Source organism: Salvelinus sp. IW2-2015, linkage group LG27 (genome assembly GCF_002910315.2).
Source record: "Salvelinus sp. IW2-2015 linkage group LG27, ASM291031v2, whole genome shotgun sequence".
NCBI classification, from domain to species: Eukaryota; Metazoa; Chordata; class Actinopteri; order Salmoniformes; family Salmonidae; genus Salvelinus; species Salvelinus sp. IW2-2015.
Genome location: NC_036867.1, coordinates 29,402,933 through 29,415,277, shown reverse-complemented (window position 1 = coordinate 29,415,277; position 12,345 = coordinate 29,402,933). Strand labels below are relative to the sequence as shown.

General features: G+C 40.6%; 1 protein-coding gene and 1 long non-coding RNA gene across 12 annotated transcripts in view; both read left to right on the top strand.

The window, feature by feature from the left end:
- LOC139023115 (uncharacterized) overlaps positions 1–12,345 on the top strand; it is a 227,590-nt gene that overhangs the window by 159,977 nt on the left and 55,268 nt on the right. The window lies entirely within an intron of this gene.
- Positions 1–12,345, top strand: part of LOC111953310 (muscleblind-like protein 2a) — an 81,622-nt gene that overhangs the window by 14,009 nt on the left and 55,268 nt on the right. For all 11 annotated transcript variants that reach the window (XR_011474269.1, XM_023972517.2, XM_023972515.2 and 8 more), the window contains exon 2: positions 1,740–2,584. Coding sequence is in view for 10 of the 11 variants with exons in the window: in XM_023972517.2 (XP_023828285.1) it covers positions 2,411–2,584 (174 nt within the window). In the remaining variant the exon portion in view is untranslated. The remainder of the gene's footprint in view (positions 1–1,739; positions 2,585–12,345) is intronic.

Genomic DNA, 12,345 nt, shown 5'->3' with positions numbered 1-12,345 from the left:
CAGACCAAGTGGCAGCTGAATAACCTCGCAACCGCCCTCTGTTGGCTTACACAACACTTCAAGCCAGTCTCCTACCTAGCCACACACAAACAAGGGCGCACGCAGACACACTCTCTCTCTCTCACACACACACACCACTAAAAACAGGGCGCCAGACATCTGTATATCAATGTGTTATCGACAGTCATATTATTCTCCTTGTTAATATTATAGGCTAAAAACTGTTATACCATTTCTCAATGTTTGGTTTTGGCCCTACACTTCTTGGGCACAATCTTCAGTTTTGGGGGTGAAGTCCAGTGGCGTAAAGTACTTAAGTAAAAAGTACTACTTAAGTAGTTTCTTTTAGGTATCTGTACTTTACCATTTTATATTTTTGAATACTTTTACTTCACTACATTCCGAAAGAAAAGAATGTACTTTTTATTCCATACATTTTCCCTGACACCCGAAAGTACTTGTTACATTTTCAATGCTTAGCAGGACAGGAAAGTGGTCCAATTCACTTATCAAGAGAACATCCCTGGTCATCCCTACTGCCTCTGATCTGAAGGACTCACTAAACACAAATGCCTCGTTTGTAAATGTCTGCGTTTTGGAGTGTAATTTTTTTTTTWAAGAAAATAAATTGTGCCGTCTGATTTTCTTATTATAAGCAATTTGAAATTATTTATACTTTTTACTTTTGATACTTAAGTATATTTAAAACCAAATACTTTTACTGAAGCAGTATTTTTCTGGGTGACGTTTTTACTTTTACTTGAGTCATTTTCTACGAAGGTATCTTTACTTTTACTCAAGTATGACAAGTGGGTACTTTTTCCACCACTGGTAAAGTATACTAGTTAAAGTTAGAACAGGACAGAATAGGCCATGTAATTGACATAATAAAATGTTCTTATAGCTTAAGCTTGTTTCGATTTGGAGCGCTCGACGGAATTCTTGATAATGGTTCAGAATTATATTGTTTCCACCTAAACAAACCAAGGAAACTTGATTATAATCTTGTTATTGCATCAATACCATTTTATTTTTCTAGATATAAAAGGGGCTTAGGTGATGGGCGTGGCAACGAGCGTGGTCAGCCTGTCTGCGTGACATTTTTWAAAACATTTCCTCCTCCTTGGCGGTGTATAGAAATGTTGGAATTTTTTAGCAAATTTCCTGCAGTTCWAAAAATTTCTCCATCGAGTTGAAATATATTTTTATATGATTTTTAAAGCTAGTTTCCTGCAATTCTATGCATTTTGCCATTGCTAATGCTGTATTATTTTGCTTTCGCATAATAACAATGTATAATATTTCTTAAATTAATAGTTTTTTGAATTTTCTATTATTTTCTACATACCCTACTTTTATGTCTGGTTTTAGTCATTTAAGTTTCCACTGAAAGTGTTTTTCCATCCCAAAAATGTTATGAAATAAAAACTTTTTTAGCGGCCTGCCCAAGTATTACAATGGCAGAAAAATCTCTGAATACTTTTGCCTATGGGTCTGTATTGTTAAAGGACATTCACAGCTTTATCTTGTGAACAGTGGATTTATTGCCATTTTATTTATTTTTCTAGAGTTTTCTAATTGATTGTCCACTAATTGATTTGGGTAAATAATGCTRTCCCCAGCAATATGTTTCAAGTTTATTTCATGAACTGTTTTATCTTTTTTTTTTTTTACTAAGAGACTGTTGCATTAATGCTTGTTTAACTCCTCTGAAAATAACCCCTCTCTCTCTCACACAGATCGTCGACAGAAAGTGCCTTGTCAGACATCCCTACTTGAGCTGCCTGCCTGCACGTCTCCTCGACCAAGCATGCAACATTCCCTCCCTCTCTGTGACAGAAGATAGCTCAACCTCAGCCCCTGCCCTACCAACTCATCTTTATCAGGCTCCGTCGCTGCGCGGCCTCAGAAACCCAAGCAGAAAGATTTAACTGCAGTGGTTGGGGGAACTGGCCGGACTCTGCCAAAACAGAGTGCTGACTGACTCATTCGGAGAAGTTTAGTCAATACCCAACCCACCGCCTGCACAAATTTATATTCTCGCCCAAGCAGTRCCATCGCCCTCGAAATAGCACCGGTTTCAATTATCTTCCCTGCCCCCCTCCCCCTTCCTTCCCACTACCACCACATTCGGACGGTCCGTCAGTCCACCCTGCCTCTGAGCATGCCCCCGTTGACCTGTCAGTGGCCTGCACCTGGGACTAACTRATTGACGAGCGACGTCTCTTGATTGACAGCTTCTCTGATAGCCGCCATCTCCCAAGCTGCACCCACATCCAGTTTGCAAGTCCACCAACTCTGCTGCTCCGAAGTCCGCAAGGGCAAGGTTTTTTTTAAGCACACTGAAGAGCCATTAGAGTATAGCCTCTCCTTCAACAAGTGGCTAGCTTTACCCCACCCCGGCATTGCTATGGCTTTAAATATTGCTTCGATGCGAGACACAAAATGGCTGACGCTGGAGGTGTGCCGACAGTTCCAGAGGGGGACATGTTCGCGGAGTGACGAGGAATGCAAATTTGCGCACCCGCCCAAAAGCTGCCAGGTGGAGAACGGAAGGGTGATTGCCTGCTTTGACTCGCTAAAGGTAAGGAATGCAGAGCACAGATAAAGGGGAAGTATTTATTCTAAGGCACGTGTCAAACACAAGGCCAGCTGGCAGGATTTGGCCTTGACGCATTTCTGTCAGGCCCGTTCTGTGCGCCAAAGGCGGTGCATTGCCACACACTCCTCTTCCCAGACCCACACACACACCTCCTCCTAGAGACCCACACACACACCCACCCATGAGCCAGCCAGTGTGCTGTATTATATCATCACTAAACATCACTAAACCGGGTCATTGCTGTACTACAGACAATGTCATATTGGTTGTCAAAAAGTTATTAGATAAAGGATTCACATGCGAGTATAAATTAGGACACACGTGAGTATGATGAGTCAACAGTTTGATACGCTCCCAAAGTGCGCAGTGGAGGGAAAGTGCATGGACACATGCCACAGTCCTAGGCTACTAAAATGTTGCAGTCTGGCTTCAGTTTTTTAAAGCTTGACAATGAATAAACAAAAAACTGAACATGCAACAAAACATCATGCGAAGGGTAAACATGTAGGCCTGTTATAGCAACATACAGCTGCTTTCAACTACCTGTGATCCATGCAGTGCGAAAAATTCTAAACATATTTTAAGTTTAAATGTTACAACAACCTACCTACGTTTTTGTTATTTGCAATTTTAAAATACTTTTTTATTAGGGTTGTAGCATATTATGCACCTCTGCAAGCATAGCAGCAAAGGCTGGACAAATATGATTTATCTTTTGTTTAATGTTAAAACGCTCTATACAGCATCCTATGTACGTTTTTAATGAACATATTTTTCTAAAAACAAACAGGCTATGTCTGACCCACGAATTTTTTTTTTTTTCTTCAATATGGCCCTTACAGTGATTGAGTTTGACTTCCCTGTTCTAAGGGCTTCTGTGGTATCACTCTCCAAATCCTTTGCTCATTAAATTGGGACAGATTTACTGTATATTTAAATTGGGCACTACAGAGTGAAGACTCCTTAAGAACCAACAGGTTTTGTTTCATAATGGCTTCACTTTTACCCTGGTTTTAATAGATCTGTCTTGCTGTAGGCCTAATCATTGTTAAACATCTCCCTAATTATAGTAAGTTTAAAAGAGCCTGTTGAAGGCTCAGAGCCAGTTAAGGTTTCTTTATATATTCAATCGAAGCAAATGAGCTTGGCCTATTACGTAACAACTTTGTAATATGAGGGGACTCAATCTGGAGCAGGTAATGTGTAAACAACATGCGCTATAGATCATTCATACCACAGTATCATGTAAGTACACCTGATTTCAAAATTTTGCTGTTCCAATGCTAGGGGGGGGGTGCTCAAATTAGAGAGTGTGTTTCAGTTCTCCACGCAATGCCAGAGTCAGACAAGCTTGACCTATAGCGCGAAATGGCAGAGGTCTTCTGTTGTGATCACTGCCACCAGTTGTGGGTGGGCTTTTTATACGTTTAGCTCTGTTACCATTCCACGTCCATCCTTTATACTAGTGTTTAACATCTGATCGGTGTAGAGGTGTCCGATGGTTCTATTTCTAGACTGTGTCAGCTGTTACACAAAACAACATGTTGAATAAGGTGAATGGTTTTTATTTAGCTTATGCAAGCAGTTGTTGTAATAGCAATAGCATAAAACTACAAGAGTATGGTGCATGGTCACTTTATTTGGATAGTCCCATATAGATGATCAACACATAGTCATACGATAAACACACTATCTGTTGAGCAGCAAATGCTTGCGACGGTTACGAAAGGGTTATGGTTTGGTTTCGAATAAGAGTTAGGGTAAGGGCTAGGTTAAGGGTTAAGATTGGGGTTGGGGCCGGTGGATAGTTAGTTGAAATGTTGTYGACCCTTATTGAACATCTCTACAAACCATCTACTTGGCACTATCCAGATAAAGTGTTTCAGGGATTTATGCTTAATATTTATTTATCCATATTTTTTTCTGCACTGTGTAAACATTTTGTTTTAGACATTGAAAAGACCTAGGCTGATACTGCAAGCATGGTGCCTCGTAATCCAATAATTCAACAGGGAATCAATAAAAAAAATCAAGTACAAATAAAACCCTGAGAACTTTCAAGATGTAAGAACCTGACAAGAACCTCATATTAAAAGCAGGTCCCCTTATATAACATTACACAACGAACTACTGCAGTGGGAATGGGGGAGTGCAGGCTCACTTATTTTTAAGACAGCGGAAGCAGTAGCTGCAATAAACCTTGGAAACCTACCCAGTAACAATGATGAATGACCAGAGAAACTGGAGCAGGTATCTTGCCGAACAATAGTCATACGTCACAATGCCTTAGCTTTTTAGATGAACGTGTGAGCTATTGCAGCGATTGTAAAGGGACACCAACCAGAAGGTTATGCAGTGTTTATAACACAGTCTTCAACGTCATGCTTTGGGTCAAAGGCAGAGGATTGAGTTTCACACATAAGAGTGAGATGCGATTTTTACATGAAATCAATACTGGGAACTCACTGGGGGTCTGTTATTTTTCTGGTGCTGTTCCCACTGTTGCTGACCCTATACGAGTGTGGGTTACAGTCAATGTGCGTTCTACATGATATAAAATCTCTGTCCAGCTAGATTTAGGGCCAATATAATACACAATTTGGAAATGAAAAGTATATGTCAACATCTGTAATGATCACTACCTTCCTGGCATGTGTGGAATTCTGCCTGCTTCAGTTCAGAACCAAACCCAATAACCACTCTCTAACTACATGAGTCTTGGCAGCTCTACGTCATTTAGAGGCAACTCGCTGTTGAAAATGGTGTTGTATTTATGGGGCCATCAGCTGTTTTCTTGGCAACCCCCTTGTTATTTGTAAATCCCTGTGAGTTATTGCAGAGCAATCGGCCAATTGACTGGCGGTCTATTACAGCTGCCCTGCTCCGTCAAACCCTGCAACAGCTTAATGGGTTTACAGCTGACTCCAATTGGGATCGATTTGTAATCGTGCCGCGTAAGGACCTGATGTCCGTTCTCCGGGTGTTAGCCTACGTTCTGTCGAGACGCAAACGGCATTTGTCACTGAGATTTAATTGCGGTGTTATTGTTCATGTAAAGTGTAAACAGATACTGTGAAGTGTAAACAGATACTGAGATGCCACAGTGTCAAATATGAAGGAACTAACTGCAAGGCTACGATCTGTGTTGAAACGGTGTGTCCTCCTAACCCTCATTGTAAACTCAGTGTTATTCTGGTGGTTATCTGGGGAGCCCTGTTCTGCTGACCTGTCCCTCCGAGGCATATCCTCATGTGCCTCGGGAGCCAGTTGAGACATCACCACCAGGCTAATGTCAGAGTCCGACCTCTCTCCTATTATATCTGCCTGCCTGGATCCTCCGCCGCCACCCCATCTGTGACCAAGGTTATCTAGCCTGTCTGTAGTGCGAGGCGTGACACAGGGAGATCTGAAGAGATCCATTCAAAGGTTTAACCTCAGAGAGGTGAGGTAGAGGTACTCTGCTGCATAGAGGCATAAGGCGAGACGAGAACAGAACAGCCAGGCCTTTCAGCCTCCTCACCGAGCCCCCAGAGGCACGGCAGTCACCCGACTAGGAGGTTCCATGGGGCGGGGGCAGGGCAGTGAGCCAGAGGCCAGTCAGGCCACTGGCAGCAGAGCCCAGATAAACGCTGGCAGGATTGACCTGCAGAGGCAGGTTGAACAACAGGCTGTGCATTCTCCCTCCTCTGTGTGCTTTGCATTAACAAGAAGTGCAAGAGAAGTTAATTCTGTCACAGGCATCGTTTATGTTCACTGTGCCGTCGTGACTTTGTCTTGCTGCTCTCAGCATTTCGTACTGTCTTGTGGATTGTGTGCGCGTCCTTTCAGGTACTTTTCTCTCCCGATGGACAGAAGTTCTGTGTCGAGCTATGTTGTCATTACTGTAGGCAAAACTGTCCCTTAAAATAATCTGGGTTTAAAAACTAGGTTTGGTTTGAGCTAAGACACATTCAGGATTAATTGGAGTGAGCCTACCCCAGAGCAGGTTAGAGCTGAATGATGTGTTGCCATAGCAATTTACCTGGCTAAAAGGTGAGCCACCTTTGTGACAACGCTTATCCGGTTTTGATTTCAGAATTGGCCTAATTTGGCTCACTTACTTCTCTATCACGCTTTGTGGCATAGCCTACTGGTTTGCTTTGAACTAACCTGACAACAGTTAGACTACTCTCCGAGATACTAACCAAGGGAACCATGACTGTGAAGGAGGAGGAGGGGTTGTGGGACAGCAACGAAGGACAGAAGATATCTGTCTATGAAAACATAAATGTCGGAGTCATGTGATTGTGTCACGGTGGCTGTGAGTGAATAGCCTGTTGAGTGCCGTCTGTTACTGACAAGTCTAGGGGTATAACAGTTTACCAAACCCTCCTTTTCGGTACATATTGCAGTTTTTGTTTTGGGGTCATGATTTGGTCTCGGTACAGCGCGAAAATGTAATGCCAACCGTTACTGTAGTTAATGTATGTTTATTTAAGAAAATACAAAGTGTTGGTATTCCTGATTTCCATATATGATCATGAGTCATATAATGCCTGATGGTAGCACCATCAGGAATACCAACACTTTGGATTTTCTTAAATTAAAATGCGCAATTATTCATCAATAACAGTATTATAAAGTGCAATATGTGTGTGAAATAAATATGTAAACATGGCTCAGACATATAGGCCTATGCTACAATATGCGCTCTTGTGACTCATAAAGGGGCCGTGTCTGTAGCACAGTCATTTTCGTTTCCCACTCCGGGGTAATGTGATGTGCTTTGACTGTTAAGCCCTGGAGGTCCATACATCTGTAGTAAGCGCAATACAGGGTGCATTGGCCAATTAATTTACAACTTCGGCTTTAGCTTCCTTAAAGAGGTGGGTAGGCTGAAATGGGTGCGAGAGGGCGAAGTTCATAAAGTGGCTTGAGCACTTTTACGAGGTGCTGAAATTCCCTATTCTTCTCAACCACCGAGAATGGGCGCATATCCACGGCTATAAACATACCTATCACTCATAACTTATTTGTACCGATCAGAATCCTTTGCTTGAATGCAGTGGGGAGACGAAGTTGTGGTGTTGTTTTTGCGTTTCYGTCTTTCTCCGGTTGTAGGAATACTGGGGTGATTTCAGTGTAAATGTGTCAACATGTTTGAGGTGTTGGCAGCTGCGTAGGCCATTCTCGTTGAGCAGTGGCAATACACAATTTTTATCCATCGCCTTTGGGAACATTTTGGCTCCCCAGTAGATTACAAACTGGATATTCAAACATTGATGGAATCCTCCTGGTTTATCGACCCCACCACTCACCATCATACAGAACTAGAACCCAGCTGCGCTTAAAAAAAGGACAGTTTGAAATGCGCCAATCAAGATTAGAATTTTGATTACAAGGTACGCTCTAGTTTTAATGGAACAGCCTGAAATGTTTTTTTTTTTTYCAGCTCAGATTTAGTCAAGGCGTACACCACAGCGTAGGCATAGCCTATAGGCCAAGTGTTTTTATTTTGTATATATTTTTTTATGTATTAATTTGGGTTCACCCTGAGGACCGAACCGAGGTCCCTGTACCGAACTATTTTGGTACAAATACGTGTACTGTTACACCCCTACACATGTCCGCAGTGACCATTTTCGGCACAGACATTAATTTAGTGCGCTTCTCACTCATTATGGAAATTAATGGTTGTGCTTCAATCAACTGCCTATGACTAGACTCAATTGTTTCAATGTAAGATTGGAAGTCTTCTATGACATAGTGCCTTCAGAAAGTATTCATACCCCTTGACTTTTCCCACACGTTGTTTGTGTGACAGCCTGAATTTAAAATATATTAAATTGACATTTTTTGCCTACTCACAATACCCCATAATGTCGAAGTGGAATTATATTTTTACAAATTAATAAACAATGTAAAAGCTGAAATGTCTTGGGTCAATAAGTATTCAACCCCTTTGTTATGGCAAGCCTAAATAAGTTCAGGAGTAAACATGTGCTTAACAAGTCACATAATAATTTGCATGGACTCACTCTYTGTGCAATAATGGCGTTAACATAATATATATATTTTGAATGACTACCTAATCTCTGTACCCCACACTAGAGGTCGACCGATTAATCGGAATGGCCGATTTAATTATTGCCGATTTCAAGTTTTCATAACAATCGGTAATCTGCATTTTGGGAGACCGATCATGGCCGATTACATTGCACTCCACGAGGAGACTGCGTGGCAGGCTGACTACCTGTTATGCGAGTGCAGCAAGGAGCCAAGGTAAGGTGCTAGCTAGCATTAAACGTATCTTAGATTGTTTTTTATATCTTAATATAATCACTAGTTAACTACACTAGTTAACTTCATCATGGTTGATGATATTACTAGTTTATCTAGCTTGTCCTGCGTTCCATATAATCGATGCGGTGCCTATTCATTTATCATTGAATCATAGCCTACCTATCATAGCCAAACGAGTGATTTAACAAGCGCATTCGCGAAAAAAGCACTGTCGTTGCACCAATGTGTACCTAAACATCAACACCTTTCTTAAAATAATACACAAGTATATATTTTTAAACCTGCATATTTAGTTATTATTGCCTGCTAACATGAATTTCTTTTAACTAGGGAAAATGTGTCACTTCTCTTGTGTTCTGTGCAACAGAGTCAGGGTATATGCAGCAGTTTGGCCCACCTGGCTCGTTGCGAAGACTATTTCTTCCTAACAAAGACAGCCAACTTCGCCAAACGGGGGATGATTTAATAAAAGCACATTTGCGAATAAAGCACAATCGTTGCACGAATGTACATAACCATAAACATCAACGCCTTTCTTAAAATCAATACACATAAGTATTTTTTTTTTTAAACCTGCATATTTAGTTAAAAGGAATTCAGGTTAGCAGGCAATATTAAACTAGGGAAATTGTGTCACTTCTCTTGCGTTCATTGCACGCAGAGTCAGGTTATATGCAACAGTTTGGGCTGCCTGGCTCGTTGCGAACTAATTTGTCCAAATTTTACGTAATTATGACATAACATTGAAGGTTGTGCAATGTAACAGCAATATTTAGACTTATGGATGCCACCCGTTAGATAAAATACGGAACGGTTCCGTTTTTAACTGAAAGAATAAACGTTTTGTTTTCGAAATGATAGTTTCCGGATTTTACCATATTAATGACCTAAGGCTCGTATTTCTGTGTGTTATTATATTATAATTAAGTCTATGATTTGATAGAGCAGTCTGACTGAGCGGTGGTAGGCAGCAGCAGGCTCGTAAGCATTCATTCAAACAGCACTTTACTGCGTTTGCCAGCAGCTCTTCAACTCCCGAGATTAGGCTGGCAATACTGAAGTACCTATTAGAACATCCAATAGTCAAAGGTATATGAATTACAAATGGTATAGAGAGAAATAGTCCTATAATAACTACAACCTAAAATTTCTTACCTGGGAATATTGAAGACTCATGTTTAAAGGAACCATCAGCTTTCATATGTTCTCATGTTCTGAGCAAGGAACTTAAATGTTAGCTTTTTTACATGGCACATATTGCACTTTTACTTTCTTCTCCAACACTTTGTTTTTGCATTATTTGAACCAAATTGAACATGTTTCATTATTTATTTGAGACTAAATTGATTTTATTGATGTATTATATTAAGTTAAAATAAGTGTTCATTCAGTATTGTTGTAATTGTCATTATTACAAATATATATATATATATATATAAATCGTCCGATTTAATCATTATCGGCTTTTTTTGGTCCTCCAATAATCTGTATCGGCGTTGAAAAATCAGAATGGGTCGACCTCTACCCCACACATACAATTATCTGTAAGGTCCCTCAGTCGAGCAGTGAATTTCAACCACAGATGCAACCACAAAGACCAGGGAGGTTTCCATTGCCTCGCAAAGAAGGGCACCTATTGTTGGATAATACATATAATTTTTTTTAAAGCAGACTTTGAATATCCCTTTAAGCATGGTGAAGTAATTAATTACACTTTGGATGGTGTATCAATACACCCAGTCACTACAAAGATACAGAGAGTCCTTCCTAACTCAGTTGCCGGAGAGGAAGAAAACCGCTCAGGGATTTCACCTTAAGCCAATGGTGACTTTAAACAGTTAGTATTTGATGGCTGTGATAGGACAAAACTGAGGATGGATCAACAACATTGAAGTTACTCCACTATACTAACCTAATTGACAGAGTTAAAAGAAGGAAGCCTGTACAGAATACAAATATTCCAAAACATGCATCCTGTTTGCAATAAGGCACTATAGTAATACTGCAAAAAATGTGGCAAAGCAATTAACTTTTTGTCCTGAATACAAACTGTTTGCGGGCAAATCCAGTACAACAGATTACTGAGTACCACTCTCCATATTTTCAAGTATAGTGGTGGCTGCATTATGGTATGTTTATGCTTGTATTCATTAAGAACTGGGGAGATTTTCAGGATAAAAAAAATGGAATGGAGCCAAGCACAGTCAAAATCCTACAGGAAAACTTGGTTTAGTCTCCTTTCGACCAGACACCGGGAGATCAATTCACCTTTCAGCAGGACAATAACCTAAAACACAAAGCCAAATCGACGCTGGAGTTGCTCAACAGAAGGCGAAATCTACAGTACACTGGAGTTGCTTACCAAGAAGATAGTGAATGTTCCTGAGTGGCCAAGTTACAGTTTTGACTTAAATCTACATGGAACCATATGTCAAGACCTGAAAATTTTTCTCTAGCAATGATCAACAACCAATTTCACAGTGYTTGAAGAATTTTGAATAGAATAATGGGCAAATGTTGCACAATCCAGGTTTGGAAAGCTTTCAAGACTTACCCAGAAAGACTCAAGGTTGTAATCGCTGCCAAAGATGCTTCTACAAAGTATTGACTCAGTGGTGTGAATTTATGTAAATGAGATATTTCTGTATTTCATTTTCAATACATTTGTTAAAATTTCTAAACATGTTTTCACTTTGTCGTTATGGGGTATTGTGTGTAGATGGGTGAGATTTTTTTTTTTTGTTTGTTTAATCCATTTTGAAGTCAACTTATTCCACATTGTTGTGTTATAGCCTAAGGGGTATGAATACCAAGAAGGGATTCCTTAAAATGAAAAGGACGAGGGGACAAATTTAAATAATTATCAGAGTAGGAGTGCTGATCTAGGATCAGGCCCCCCCCTGTCCATATATTCTTATTAATTGTGATTTTTAAAAATCAAAACTGCGCTTGATTCTTACAGTGCCAGGAGAATGCTGTTGTGAGGTGTTGGATTATTCCTCCCTCGCCTCCATGCCTGTTATCTTCACCATCAGCGCTACTTCTCAGTGACCACCGCCATGTCTGACTTGAGTGTTTACATCCAACCTGTTTTCCAACGCTGCCTCAGCCTATCAGATTTCAGAGTTTTTAAACAGAAGCGGTAAGCTACACTAGTAGTAATTGTTGTTTTATGTTTGTGTTTTCCTCATGTCAGGTAAACATTGGTTGAGTCTCAAATGGCACCCTTTTGACTACATAGTGCACTATATTGGGAATAGGGTGCCATTTGGGACACTGACATAGCCCCTCAGGGTGAACATGCCCTTGTTTTCGCTCCTCTGTAAGAACATCTTAGCATGTGCAGTCAGGCAGGAAGCCTGGTGCGAGATTTAAACCAATTGTCAAAGATCTTGACTCGGATTCAACCAAAAATCTTTGAGCTCTGTGCAGCAGCCGCTCCCTCATGCTTCAGTACAGGA